Source organism: Eulemur rufifrons, chromosome 9 (assembly GCF_041146395.1).
Source record: "Eulemur rufifrons isolate Redbay chromosome 9, OSU_ERuf_1, whole genome shotgun sequence".
NCBI classification, from domain to species: Eukaryota; Metazoa; Chordata; class Mammalia; order Primates; family Lemuridae; genus Eulemur; species Eulemur rufifrons.
The window spans coordinates 56,432,352-56,446,726 of NC_090991.1; the positions used below are offsets into that span (position 1 = coordinate 56,432,352).

The window sequence follows — 14,375 nt, forward strand, 5'->3', positions numbered from 1 at the left end:
ACTTTCTCCTGGGTCTTCAGGCCCTCACCCTGCCCACTCGCCCTTGCTGGCTAACACAGTCCCGGCAGCCTCTCCCTGGCTCCCCCGTACAGCCACAATCCAATTAATGAGACTCCCAAACTTCTGCCACCAGCAGGGCACAACATGCAACCCACAGGCTCCCCTCCCCACCCAGGTCACTTGAAATTCCTCCTGAAGTGCGTCTTGGCTGGAAAAGCAATGCTAGAACCAGGTCAGGTTTCTCCACCATTTGATGCTGTTTGCGGCTCCGAGGCTCAGACTCCTGGAGTCCCAGGCAGGGCTGGCTGACGCCAGGGCACAGAAAGCTTTTGTGATCACAGGGCGGCTGCCTGCTGTGCCAGCTGCTCCCTCCCCCAGCCTGGTGGGCCCTCCTGGTCCTCCCAGGGGGGTTCTCTGGCACGAATCTCTAAGGCTGTTCCAGCTGGGGCTGGGGCTGCACCAGCGGTTGCTGGCCCTGAGGTAGAGGCCACAGTGGCCGCCTGGCCCAGGAGAAGCCTCTGCAGAACGCACCCCATCACCCCCTGTCCTGCTGGGACAGGGTTCTCAGCAGGGAATTTTGCCCCCAGGAGCATTTGGCAAAGTCGGGAGGCAGTTTGGATCGCCAAACCTGGGATGGGCCTTGCTACTAGAGCATGGGGCCTGGGTGCTGCTAAAATCCCACAATGCACAGGACAGTCACCACCGTGGAGAATTAACCAAGCCCCGCAAATTAAGGGCGAGGCGGGGGAGCGCGCTCCAGCTGCATGGGAGTGGGGTGGGGGGAGCAGAGGCCTGGGTGGGGGCGGGAGCAGCGCACACCCCGCCGCGCTCAACAGGGAGTCAGGCCCCCAGCTGAGCCTCCCCCATCCCCGGGGCTGCCGTCCCGGAGGGAGTCGGAGCCTCCGCGGAGCACAAATTCTGCGGAGGTTTGGTGCACCCTTGACAGCCACTGGCCGATGAGGCGCGGGGGCGGAAGTGGCCTGGCCAGGCGACCCCGCCACAGCCCAGCGACTGGGCGTGGCCCCGGCGGCATTCGGGGCAGTCTGCAGGATGGGTCCCTGTACCGCCGCTGTGGGTTACGGAGGGACAGACCCACGGGCCAGGCGCTCGGCTGGGGTCGGCACATACCTGGGGTCTCGGGTTGTACCCCGCCCCGCCTTGTTCAGGCCGGGGACGCGCTGCTGCCCGGTCCCCCCGGGCCCCTCCGGCCCCAGACTCTGCTTCCCGGCCGGGGCTCTTCTCTCCCGGACCCTCCCCCGTCGGTCGCGCGGCCCCCGCTCTCAGCGCATCGCGGCCGGCCTCACCCCGGCCACACCCCCGGGCGCGCGCTGTGGCCGACTCGCTCGGGCGCCGGCGCTCGGGCGCCCAGCTCGCTGCGGGGCACAGGGTGCAGTTCCGGGGGGCGGGGCGGGCCCGACAGGGGCGGGGCGCAGTTCCGGGGGCGGGGCGGAGCGGGACCCGCCCCCAGCCGGGCCGGGACCTGGGACCGCGGACTCACCAACTTCAGAGGCTCTGGCGGCGGCGGCGAGCGCGAACGTCTGCGCGCGGCTCCGGCGGCTCCTGCGGCTCCGGCGGCTCCAGCGGCGTGGGCGGCCCGGGGCGGGCCGGGATGGGCGGGCGGCCGCGCGGGGCACGCGGGGGGCGTTCGACGTGACCCGCCTGGGTTTGAAGCCCGCCCGGCCCGCCGCGCTGGGTTGAGGGTCTGCTCAGTGGGCGCGGATGCGGGGCCGGGCGGCCGAGCCAAGCCGGAGCATGCGGGACGCAGCGTGGGCGGCCTGGGGGCGCGCGGGGCAGCTGTGGCCGCGGCCTCCAGCCCCGGGTCCGGGCCCGCCTCCGCCGCTGCCGCTGCTGCTGTTGCTGCTGGCCGTGCTGCTGGGCGGCGCGGACGCGCAGTACTCCAGCGACCTGTGCAGCTGGAAGGGGAGGTGAGTGCGCGCGGCGCGACCCGGCCTGGACCCCGGCCCGCGGTCCGCTCCGCTCCCCTCCCCTGCCCTCCCTTCTCCTCTCGGGCCGGCGGGGCGTGGGGGGGCGCGGCCGGGGCCGGCTCTCCAGGCCAAGTCCGGTGTCCACCGTCCGCCGCCCCCGGTTCTAGAACAAAAGACCCCGCAGCGTCCCGGTCCCCCGGCCCAGAGGGCGCCCCGGGGGAGGCGCGCCTGCAGCCAGGCGGGGTCGGTCCCGGCCCCGCCACCCACGAGCCCCGCGCGGACCGCGCCAGTCTCTACTTGGCCCGGACCCCGGCGGTCGCCGATCCCGCGACCCCACTGCAGGGGCGGGCAAGGGTCGGCCCTCGGACCTTTCCAGGCTCCTGCCGGGGGCAGTTGCGCCTCCCGAGGCCGCCCCGGGCCAGAGGAGCCGAGTCTGTGCCCAGGGCAGGGCGGTGGGGAGCGGCGCCTTCCGTGGTTGGACGGGGTCCTCCCGCTGCCGCGGTGCTGTCCGCGTCTGTGCGGGTGGCGAGCCGCGGGCCGACACCTGTGCGCGGGGCCAGTGCAGGGCCCGGCGAGCCCCCCGCCCGGTGAAGGTCAGGCCGCCCTTGGCAGCCGCGCGCGCTGGGCTCGTCGACCCCCCTCCACCCCGCGGTGGCAGCCGAGGACTTTTTTTTAACTGAAGTGTGACTGCAGAAAGGAGCGCGAGTCCCGAGTGTGCGCGGGCGGAGGCCGGGGGCCGCCGCTGCTCGGAGGCGAAACCAAGGGCTCAGTGGGCGCCGCGGCCGCAGCCCGCGCTTGCTCGCGGTTTTGTGCCTCGGAAGTGGCCGGTTCAGGAGTTTGCAGGGTGCGCCGGGCCCGGGCGGGCACGCGTCTCCCCGAAAACGCTGCGGGTTAGGGCTGCCCCTGCACCCGGTGTCCGGCGCCGGGGGGCTCCCACCAAAGCTCCTCCGCCCGGACTGACGGGAAGACTCCAGCCGGCAGACAGCTCATGGGGGTGTCACGGGGTTATTTTGAGTGAAGCGGGTTTTCCGAGAAGGCTGGGGTTGAGCCGGTGGGCTGGGCTCCTCTTGGACACTGCGGGGAGACCAGTTCCTGCCCCCCCGCCCCAGCGAAGGTTCCTGTCCCGAGGGGAGCCGAGTGGGAAGGTTCGCCCCGGGCTCCCGAGAGCGGCGAGCGGTGACGGCCTGAAGGGCGCTTCCCGCCCCTCCCCTGCTGAAACCCTCCCGCGGGGCAGGGACTCGGCCGGGAGCGAGGGCGGATGGAGCCCTGGGGGAGGGTTGCCTGGGGAATGCTGGCGCCGCACGAGCTGGCTGCGAGCCCCCGATGCTGACAGCTCTCTGGGGCTGCCCTTTCCCCTGAGATAGTGATTAGACTGCTGGCTTGCAGCCTCTGCCCGCTGAATCAGTGCACCCCGAAACTGAGGCCTGGGGGTGTTCTGCGTCAGCAGACCAAACCAGAAATGAAGTCCCTGACCAGCCAGTCTGAGTTTCCAGAGTGGGGGCTCACATCCTCTTCAGTCTTCCGGGGACTGTGCCTGGAGGAGGGGGCCGCCTTCCTAGGGGCTGTGCAGGAGGAGGGGTTGGGAGGCCCAGTCTCCTCACCTAACAGGTGTTGCAGTGGGGGAGGGGCGAGGCCCTGCTTCCCCATCATTGCCAGCGTCCTCCTGGTCTCAGACTCCCCAGGGCCTCCCCCCCACCGAGGCAGAGCCTGGCGGGGGCAGCTGCAGGGACCCTCGAGCTGCGATCTGCCACAGAGAGGGTGTCAGACTCCTTAGCTTATAATCACTGCTCATGCTCACCGTGCCCTTCACACATCAGCTGACGATACTACCGTGCAGCTGGGAGTGTGCCTGCGTGCTCGCCAACTCCCCGGTGTTTATGGCTTTTACGAGCTGTTCTGAAGATGCTGGGTGGAGCCAGCCCGAAGTGCTGTGTGGATTCTGACCCCTGATAGCAAGGGAGTTGCTTTTTATGACACTGGCCACTCAGTGCCAGGCCGATGTTTCCAGGTGTTTCCAAGCAATTAAGCAGGAGCTTTTGAAATCCCTCTCTGGATGGAAGAGGCAGGACCTGTGCCTCGATCTTTGTTAGCCAGTGGCCATAAAGGTGGACCATGGACTTTCCCACTGCCACCAGTGGTGTCACAGGTGCAGTGACACCTGGGCTGCCTTTCCTGCAAGGGGGGGAAATGAAAGGTGACTTGTCAGCAGAGCCTTCCTGACTTCAGCGAAGAGGCCATCGTGTGTTCTGGTGACGGGGGTGCGGTGTGCGGGCTGGCGCCACAGTGGCCCCTGGGGGCTCCACCTCCTTTTCCATAAAGGTGCCCCACAAGCATGGCCGCCTGGGAGGTGACCCTTGCTGGCTTTTAAAAAGATGCACTAATTCAGTTTAATCTAAGATCAAATCAGTCTTGTCAGTTCTCTAGAGTTGAGTCGGACCACAGTTCTGTCTGCGTCCTTCTGTCACAGCAGAACACAGTTCTTTCAATTCTGCTCAGTCACCTGCATCTTATGTGAAAACCATAAAGTACTTCATCCATGATCATTAAGGATGTGTTGCATTTTTGTAATTCCAGCAGTTTTGCATAAATGGACATTTTTCCAGGTTTGCTGTGGTGCTGGATGTCTGGAGGGGAGAGATTTGAGAGGTGGTTCTTTTGGTGGGAGCCAGCCCGGCGCACCGCCGGCAAGCCTTTGCCTCCACCCACAGGCCTGCTGGGCCCGGGCCGAGGGGCGAGTGGTCTGCGTTCCAGACGGTGGTCAGTCTGAACGGGGGTCTTGTGCATCACGTGCTCCTGACTAGTGTGGGGGTGTCCGTGTCTTACGCCTCATTCCTGTTAGTCTTGGTGTTTTAGGGGGATGTAAAAGGAGGGGATGTAAGAGAGAGGCCCTGAGAGGGGCCTGGACCCTTCTTAGTGGGCAGCTAAGACATCAGGTGACGGGCCAGGTAACGGGGTACCTTGTGTCCTGCGTGTTACCTTCATTTTGTTCCTCGTCCTCTTTTTGTGGAGTGTGTTCTGACAAACTGGAGCCAGGCCCTACACGATGCGTGCGGTTTGTGTGGGCAGGAGAGCAGCCCCTGGCAGACGTGGGGTGGCCGCCTGTCCCCAAGGGGGTTCCCTCTGCCCCTGCTTTTGTGGGCGGAGCCTCTGCCCCCCCACCCTTGGGTGAAGGCAGTGCAGCCAGAGGTGACCGGAGCCTCAGGGGTGGGCGCTCCACTCCCTGGACCCTCAGGACCCCCGGGGGGAAGTGGGGCCTCAGGCAGGGTGGTTGTGTGGGTGAGAGCCAGGACTCGGTTCCTGGGCAGGGGCGAGTGTTCAGCTGCCTCCTGATAGGGACGGACGCAGGAAGGGGAGGGGACATGAGGATGGTTTGTTTTGACTGCATGAGAAGGGAGCTGATTGCAGCTGTGTGTGTGTCAGCCACTCACCCTTTAGTCTAATTTTCACGTGGCTCTGTGATCACGCCTGCCCCTACGTAGGTGTCAGATGAGATGTGTGAGTTTTACTGGCTTAATTTGTGAGTCTGTTCTGTGACCCCGGTAGCTGGCTGCGGCTGGGCTGGCTGCCCTGCCCCCGAGGCTGTGGGTGTGGGGGACCGGGCAGGAGAGGTTCGCCCTCGACACCTCCTCTGATGTGGTCCACAGGGTGACTGCGGCCCCTGCCTGCAGCTGCATCGTGTGAAGAGTGAGGTTTGGGGCCCGAGCGTGAGTCACCCAGCAGTAAATGCAAACCATATGTTATATGTTTTCTCCTCTGCAGAAAGGGTTTCTGGTAACTCGCTCAGGCCCGGGGCTCTGGGTACAGCATTGTTCATTTCACATAAAAATCCCAAGAATGTGGGAGAACCTGCCTGGGATCTGATTAGAACCAAATTTCATGTAATCAGACACTCAGGTGAAGTCACTGGGTTGGTTCCAGGCCCTCGGTTATGACGTGTTTGCGCCACGCTGACCTTTACATTATGGTTTCAAGTCCGAGAAACTTTCACGTTCTTGGTGGTTTCAATTTCTTGAAAACGTAACTGTCTCTGCTCGGGCCCTGCCTCCCTGAGAGGGTGGCACACTTCATTTTTTCCTACTTAGCATTTGCTAGGAGTAAAATTAGCTCGTTAGTTCCCGCTGGCGGAGACGTTGACCTCGCTTTTGGAGTGGATCTTGCGTCAGTGATATTTGGGTTTATGATAAAAACACAACTGGCAGGGCAGGGTCTTCAGGCTTGGAAATGAATGAAAACGCAGTCACATCCTTACCTGGGGGAAAAGGCAACGTCCGTGCCTCGAGGTGCGGCTCCGAGAGACACAACCCAGCAGCCCCCACCTGCTGGCGCTCGGGTGGTCTCGAAGCCGCTCTCTGGGACATGTCCCGCCTGCAGCCCCACACGGGGGGATTCCACTCTGGAGCCTGGGCCAGAACCAAGGTCCTGCTGCGTTTCCTTCCTTCTCACGTCCCCTACTGGCAACGGGTCCACCCCCTGATTTGGGGACACCTGGGCTGTGGCCCTGTCCCCTGGGCCCTCACTGTAGGTGGAGACGGTGTGCGCCTGCCTCGTGGGTGGGGCTGTGCGGTCTGTGGGTGGTCGGCACGAGTGTGGCCCTGACAGGCCGCCCTGGGCAGGGGTGTGGTGGGGGGGAACCCCCGCTCGGTGACCCGCTACCTGACGGCATCTCCTCTCCTGCAGTGGGCTGACGCACGAGGCGCACAGGAAGGAGGTGGAGCAGGTGTACCTGCGCTGCGCGGCGGGCGCTGTGGAGTGGCTGTACCCGACGGGCGCGCTCATCGTTAACCTGCGGCCCAACGTCTTCTCGCCCGCCCGGCACCTCACCGTGTGCATCAAGCCCTTCCGGGACTCCTCGGGGGCCAATATTTATTTGGAGAAAACTGGAGAACTGAGACTGCTGGTCCCAGACGGGGACGGCGGGCGTGGCCAGGTGCAGTGCTTCGGCCTGGAGCAGGGCGGGCTCTTTGTGGAGGCCACACCCCAGCAGGACATCGGCCGCAGGACCACAGGCTTCCAGTATGAGCTGACCAGGAGGCACCGGGGGCCGGACCTGCTCGCGCCGTCGGGTGAGTGGCCTGCCCAGGCGGGAGCGCAGGTCCCCTGGTGAGGGCTGGCCAGTCCTACAGCCGGTTTTCCCATCTGCACGGTCAGAGCTTTGCCGGCTGTGTCTGGTCTTCTCCTGCCCCCACCTCCACGTGGCCTCCGTGGAAACATCCACATCTGTGTGTCCGACGTGGCAGGTTTGCCTGAGAGCCCAGCACGTGGCCCCGTGTGGGGGGTGCTGGCCACGCCAGTTCTCGTGTCCCTTTAGCGCCTGGGTGTCTTTGGCGTGGCAGAGCCGTGTCCCCCAGGAGGCGTGTGTGTGGCAGGGGAACAGGTGTCCCCGAATGTGGCCAGTGGTCAGAGCAGGGAACTGCCGTGTGGATCTGGGCCCTGAACGTGCCGCGTGCCCGTGCACTGGTCACGCGTGTGGACCGGTGCGTCACGGTGCACGCGGCCCCGTGCGGTGGCTCGGCCCAGCCCTGGAAACGACGAGTGAGTTTGGGGTGGAGGCCGAGGCTGGCGCACAGCCCGGAGTGGCGTGGGGTCCTCGCTGGCCAGCGGCTGTGAGGATCTGGGGACCCGGGAGGTTCTGGGGGCCACGTGGGCTGGGTGGGCCTTTGCCAGGACGGGGGCCTGAGACCGAGGCCTTGGCTCCAGGTCCTTTTCTTTTTCTTCTTTTGAGATCGGCAGCTTCCCCGATGGGCAGGCAAGTCGTGGGGCCTCCTGGCACCTGTGGCCACCTGTGTGCGGGGGAGGGGAGCTTCCTAGAACGTGGGGCTGGGCCCCTCTGTGGAGGGCCTTGTTCTCTAGAAAGCTCCACAGGCAGACACCTGGGGGTGCGTGTGGGCCGTGGGACCCACATGGTCCCTGTTGCCTTGGCCTCAGGACCCTGGGGAGGGACAGGGCAGGTCCCACCTGTCGAGCTGTGAGCCAGCTCACGGTCCTGTCTGTGGGGACACCAGGCCAGGCTCACACTCACACCACCGCGGGTGGGGCCTGGACATGTGGGCAGGGCCTTGTGTGCAGGGTCCACTCCGTGGGCAGCAGGGTCACCTCCCGGGCCCTGCCCCACTGGGCCTCTGTGGGGACTTGGGCAGGTGCCAGCCTGGACGATCCTGTCCGTGGCCCTGGGAGCAGGGTCCGTGCAGAGGGTCGTGCCAGTGCGTTGTTCTCATGCAGGGGCCGTGGCTGAGCCGCCCGGGGCTTCCATGGGTCGCAGGGAGGCGGCGGGCCTGGGTGGGGGGTGACTGGGGCCACAGCAGGATGCACCTGGTCACAGTCCCGCACTCAGCACAGCTCCCGGGGCCACGGGGTCCCACAGACGCCACCCCGGTGGGTGCCAGGCTGGCTTGGGGCCAGGACTGTGCTGTGTCTCATGGACAGATGCTCACAGCGCGCACACCTGGCCTGAGCGCGTGTTTAAATCCAGCCTACAGTGACTTCCCGCATGAGACTCTTGCTGGGGGCAGCACAGAAGCGTGGGGACCCAGACCCTGGGCTGCGCCAGGGGCCCCAGGCCCCCATGCTCCGTCTCCATGGACACAGCCTGCCCCTCCCTGGGGCTGAGCACCCCCAGGGCCCCTCGAGAGGCCGCTCGGCCTGGGGCAATGGGGGAGGCTGATGCGGCCCCTCCTGCCTTTCACCAGGGCTCGGGGCCCCTAAGCCTTTAATGCCCGAGGAATGGGCATGCAACGCGGAATGTCGGCGCTGGCCATCTGGCGGTGGTGACACCGTCCCCTGGGCCGGGCCACTCCTGAGCTCTCTCCGGCCAGCACCGCAGTTTCCCTGGTCTCTGTCTGGCCCTGACAGCTGTGTCACCAGGCTGTGCCCACCCCTCAGCCAGGCGGGGGTCCCACCTGCCAGGAGTGGAGGAGCTCGCCCATGAGTCAAGACTCGAGGGAACAGAGGCTCCGTGGGCAGGACCCGGGCGGGAGCCGTGTGGGACCCGGGTGGGAGCCGCGCTCCTGCCCAGCCAGGGGACCTGCTGGAGGGTTCCTGACAGCTCCTTGGCCGTGGGTCCATCCGCACTGCCTAATCGGCCTCCTTGAACAAGCTGAGCCTCACCAACAGCCCGGAAGGGACCAGAACAGAGGGACACAGACTGTGGGTCAGCTGGGATGTGACCCGTTCCCGGGGTCACCCGGGACCCGTTCACGGATCTGCTTGCCCCGCGCCTGCCACCTCTGCGGGTCTTGCCGGGGCTTGCCCGCCTCTCACGCTGCGGAGCTCCGGCTGGCGGCGAAGGCGGCTAGGAGACCGGTGTAGGGGCTCGTAGATCCAGCTCCGGGCTGTGTCCGGACATGTGCTGAGGACTTGGTGGAGTCTCCACCCCAGGCTTTTGGGGACACCTGGGCCAGGCACATTCAGGGAATGGGCATCACCAGGCCCCATTGCCCAGGGAGTTGGGGGACTTGGGGGTGGCCAGGGAGCAGGGGTCTCTGCCGGTTCCAGGGGACAGAGACACACCTGCTTCCCCAGCTCACCTGGGCAGGCAGACGGGTCCCAGGATTCCTGTCTCTGCTTTGGGACCGTGTGACAGGTGCTCACCCTCCCAGCCACCTCTGTGCTTGGGGCTCGGGGTTCAGGCTCTAGGCAGGGCCCACGGTGGGCAGGTGTACAGGGTGGGGCAGTGGCATTTCCGACACGCAGGGGAGTGGAGGGGACAGGCAGGGAGGGACACTGCTCTGGTGCTGGAACCAACACACGGAAGTTACTTCGCCAGCGTCTGAAGCCGCAGCCCCTGTTACCAGCAGGGTTCCCAGAGCGCAGAGCTTGGGGGGCCCTGATGGGCCTGTGGGATGGTCGAAAGTGTAGAAAAGCAGGAGAGAAACCTCGTTATTTCACGGAAGCAGGAACAGATGGGGGCTGGTTTTCTTCCAGGTGTGCGTCACGCTGCCGTCCTTCGACTCCTGCCTCTAGCCTCTCAGGCCACTGTGATTACCCTGTAATCTTCTCCGAGTCCTCGCCCGGGGGAGGGAGCCCGGCAGGGAGGGGCGGCAGGGCCGGTGCCCCCCAGGGCCATCCTGCCCCTTGGGCCGCCCCCTCAGGGGGAACCCCGTGTCCACCTGCCGCGACTGCACTGGGGACCCTGCGGTGGTTGTCACTTGAGGTTTCCTCTTTGTAACTTGTGTGTCCACCCTGGATGTCCTCCTCGGTCGGTCCCGCCGGACGGGCGTCCGTCCCTCTGCGACCTCTTTCCGCCCCGGCTCAGGGTGCGGCCTCCCGCCCACACCTGCGTCCCCGCCCGGTCCCTGCGGCAGCCCCCGCTGGCCTCTCTGACCCCGTTTTCTTTCTTCCTCACTCGTCCACATTGTGCACATTGCCGAGGGGTCTTCTGCGATGTCCACGCCCGGCCCTCCCTTCTCCAAGGACGAGGGACAGAATTCCAGCCTTTGCCGACCCCCCCCCGCCAAGGGAAGTGAGATGTGATGTGTCCGTGACCAGCACATTCCACAGCGTTTATGAGCCCAGCTCTGATTAACAATCGTTTCCAGATTGTGCCCTTGGCGTGCACACTGCACGAAGGTGCCCACACCCGGCAGAGCCCAGAGTCAGAGCGGGGAGGCCGCCAGGGTGCTGCCCTGTCAGCTCAGCTGTCCATGGCGTTGGCGCACGAGGCTCCGGCGGGCCGACCTCAGGCTGCCCACGGCCCTTCCCGGCCCCGTCCTCCTGCAGTCGGTGGACCGAGCCCGGCGGGTGCCCAGGGCCAGCGGGGGGGCATCTCCCTCCCTCCTCCGCCGCCGCCTGAGGTCCTGGGGCCAGTGACTCAGAGCGGGGGAAGCTCCAGGGCTTGGTGACGCTTGCACGCCCAGGCCTAGCGCGCGCGCGCGCGTGTGTTTGTGTGTGTGTGTGTGTCTCGGGGCCTCCCAGCTCCTCTGTCCCCGAGGTGGGACGCCCGGTGCAAGGCTGTTTGCTGTGCTCAGGGTCCACCTCCCAGCCCTGCACTTCCAGCCCCGGCTCCTGTGTCTGCTCAGCCTGAAGGTGCTGCTTGGCCGGGGACCCTCCCATGGACCAGGGTCACCGTGGCCTTCAGTCTCCGACCCACCCTCTTGCCCCCATGCCCACGAGGGACCCCGGGCTCAGGACCTCTGGCCCTGTGGGCACCGGGCAGGTGCTGGCCAGGCTGGAAGGTCTCCTCTCAGTCTTATGTGCTCTGAATAAAAATGCCCCTGAAATGCGAGTCCCCCAGATGCCACAGTGCTGCCAGCCTGTCTGTGCCACACAGGTGAACCGAGTGCCACAGGTGGGCCCGACCCCGGGGGCCCCACAGCAGAGCCCCCCGGGCCCCGGGGCAGCTGCAGGGTCTGGGGCCAGGTGGCCCCAGTGGGGGGGCTGCAGCAGGAGCCCCTGCAGCGTCGAGGACTTGGGGGCTCCCGGAGCCAGCTTGGGTGGAGGTCTGAGGGGTCCAGGCACGTCGCAGCCCTTTTCCGGGGCTGCCGGGGCCCTGCTGGGTGAGCAGGGGGCTCCGGGCCTGGCATCCTCCTGGACGGATTTGGAGGCGTCGGCAGGTTGTTCTTGTTCTGCAGCTTCTTTCGCTTAATCGTTTGTCCCAGACGCGGCAGGTGGGGGGTGGGCCGGTGAGTCAGGCGCTGCTGAGTGGGAGGGGTGCCCGCCCTGCCTGATGGGGAGCCCCGGCCTCACCCCGAACAGGACCGAGCAGCCAGACAGGTCGGCCCCGAGGGGTCCACGGAGACCCTGTGCTCCCTCCAGGGCCTTGTCTGGCCTCTGCTGACCCCTTGCGCAGGCCCCCGAGTCCCTGCACGTCCCAGACCCCAGCAGGCCTCTCTCGGCTCTGCTCACACAGAGATGCTGTGGCCACGGACACGTGCACGCCCTGTCCCCCACCGGCACCTGGCCAGGGTCTACGTGGCCTCCGGGCAGGTGACAGCTCAGCCCAGCTCAGGCTCTGGGACATCCGCTTCTTCCAAGGCTGGGGAGCCCCAGGGCGAGCGCCGTCCTGTCCTGGCCAGGGGTGTCCCAGAGCCTTGGGAATGCAGACGCTGGGGCCAGGTGGCTCTTGTCCGGGTGCTGCTGGGGACACGGTTTCTGTTCAGCTTGGGGACGTGTTGCATTTGTGACGGGCACATGAAAGCAGGGGCTGAAGGAGACCTGGGGTGACAGAGCCTACGGCTCTCAGACATGGCCACGCATGAGGGGGGCCTGCCGGTCTGGCGTCACCACACTGCAAGGCGGGTGACACGACAGGAAGCCCCTTGCACCGCGGTCTGGGACGTGCTGGGGCCGGGGGGCTCGGGGGGCTGCGAGCCCAGCACAGCCACACGCAGGCGCTTCGGCCAGGTGGGGCTGAGGGTCTGCTGGGGTCGCCCTGACGTGGCCAAGGTCACGTTCCCTGTTCTCTGCTCTGCCAGGTTCCCGGCTCACCCTGGACGAGGTCTTGGCCGTAGAGGCGCCGAGGCGCAGCCACACTCGCCGACTGCTCTGCGGAGCCTGGTGGGGGCACCAGGACCTGCCGTCCCCAGGCTGACCCCGTTTCTCTCTCCCCAGCGCCGTGCCGCCCCTGCAGTGACACTGAGGTCCTCCTGGCCGTCTGCACCAGCGACTTTGGTAAGTGTCTGCCTCACGGCCTCCTTCCCTCGAGCGTGTGGCTCCTGCCACGCGGAGCCCCGTGTGGGCCTGGCGGCCCCTCTGCAGGGCCCCGGAGAACCTTCTGGTGCCGGCGCGAAGCCCCCGGGGCCTCTGCAGAAGCCGGGCTCGGCCTTGTCGCGGGAAAAGGTGCTTTTCCTTCCGTGCACTCAGCAGCTCCCGCCCAGGACGGGGCCCTGTGGACAGACCCGTCCCGTGGACAGAGCCGGGAGGCATTTCAGGCGATTGATTACCGAGTATCTTCCCGCTTTGCAGATGGGATCATTGCTCTCTGAGGAGTCCTGGCGTCTGCGGTTCCCAGGACTCCTCTCTCGGCAGTGCTTTGTGGCATTGACGTCGGCAACCCTGGCGCCCTGGTGTGCCCCCACCTCGGGGCTTCCATGGCCCCTCCCGGTGCCCTGGTGGTTGGGGCCCCAGTGGGCTCCAGGCTGAGGCCGAGGGGCGCAGGCCCCTGCTCGTCCCGGGGAGGCGTGGACTCCGGGTGGTGCTCGCCAGATGCTGCTGTGGAGGGTCCAGCGGGACCCCGGCTCTGAGCCCCCACCCCAAGCCCCACGACAGTCCCTGTAGGGTGTGGAGGCTCCTCACTCCTCTGCCGGCCAGGCCCCCACCAGGGTCGGGCTCTCCACGCCTGAGGCCAGGACACAGGGCTGCGGAGGCCTCGTACGAGCTGCACTAACCGCTCTCGCTCTGCCTTGAGAAGCTGCGGCAGGTCGTGGTCATTGGGCCGTTTCCCCACGTGTGTGTCTGGCCCCAGGTGGGAAGAACTCTGCATTTCTGACAGAGTCCAAGTGTCTGGGGTGACGCCTTGGCAGCTTCCTGCTGTTCAAATTGCACTTTTTAACGGGAGTTCCAGACGGCAGAGTTCAGGGCTCGGCTTCTGGTCCCAGTGCCGGTTGTTGCCAGGGCCTGTGGCGGCCTGGACGCGCACGGGGCCAGTGTGTGCTGCCTCCGGCCCCGCTGACCGCGCCTCCTTCCCTCCGCAGTGGTCCGAGGCTCCATCCAGGACGTCACGCACGAGCCGGAGCTGCAGGAGACGGCCATCCGCCTGCGCGTGAGCCGGCTGTACCGGCAGAAGAGCCGGGTCTTCCAGCCATCGCCCGATGGGGGTGGCTTGTGGCAGGGCCACGTCAGGACGCTGCTGGAGTGCGGGGTGCGGCCGGGCCGCGGCGACTTCCTCTTCACGGGCCACATGCGCTTCGGGGAGGCGCGGCTGGGCTGTGCCCCGCGCTTCCAGGACTTCCAGAGGATGTACAGGGACGCCGAGGGGAGGGGCCTGAACCCCTGCGAGATCGGCGCGGAGTGACCGGGCGGGCCGGGGGCCCCTCCTGCTGCACACGTCCTGGGGGGGCCACATGCCTGGCCCTGGTGCGCCGGCCGCGGGGCCGGTGGGGTTTGGCCCCAGAGAACCTCAGATTGGAAAAGCTGTAAAATGAAAACTAAGTTATTTTTTGTTTTTGTAAAAAACGAATGTCCATAGGAAACAGACTCCCGTGTCTTACCGTGTCTTGGCATGCCGTTCAGTGTTCCTCAACAGCGCCGCCAGCCGCCGCGTCCGGCCTGGTGCCTTGGGCGAGCCGGGGCCGTGGCACACAGCTCGCGACAGCCGGGCTTCGTGGGATCCCCGCACCCCGTGATGTCGTACGACAGACACTTACGGAGCGAGATGTCGTTGCTTACGGCTCGTTCCGTTTTCTCTAAAGAACGAGCCCTGCTGGCTGCGGCCCTTCCCTGGTGGCCGGTTGTTGTCCCCGCCAGGCAGACGTGCTCCGGGGCTGGCCCCGCCCGGTGGCCGCTTCGCTGCTGCCG

The 14,375-nt window shown here is 66.4% G+C and overlaps 1 protein-coding gene across 1 annotated transcript; it reads left to right on the forward strand.

The window, feature by feature from the left end:
- The first annotated feature begins 1,559 nt into the window (after window positions 1-1,559).
- Window positions 1,560-14,037, forward strand: METRNL (meteorin like, glial cell differentiation regulator). Its single transcript, XM_069481828.1, has 4 exons — window positions 1,560-1,925; window positions 6,603-6,988; window positions 12,471-12,530; window positions 13,553-14,037. Exons 1-4 carry the CDS (start codon window positions 1,720-1,722, stop codon window positions 13,870-13,872), a joined length of 972 nt encoding a protein of 323 aa, XP_069337929.1. The 5' UTR covers window positions 1,560-1,719; the 3' UTR covers window positions 13,873-14,037.
- The last annotated feature ends 338 nt before the right edge of the window (window positions 14,038-14,375 follow it).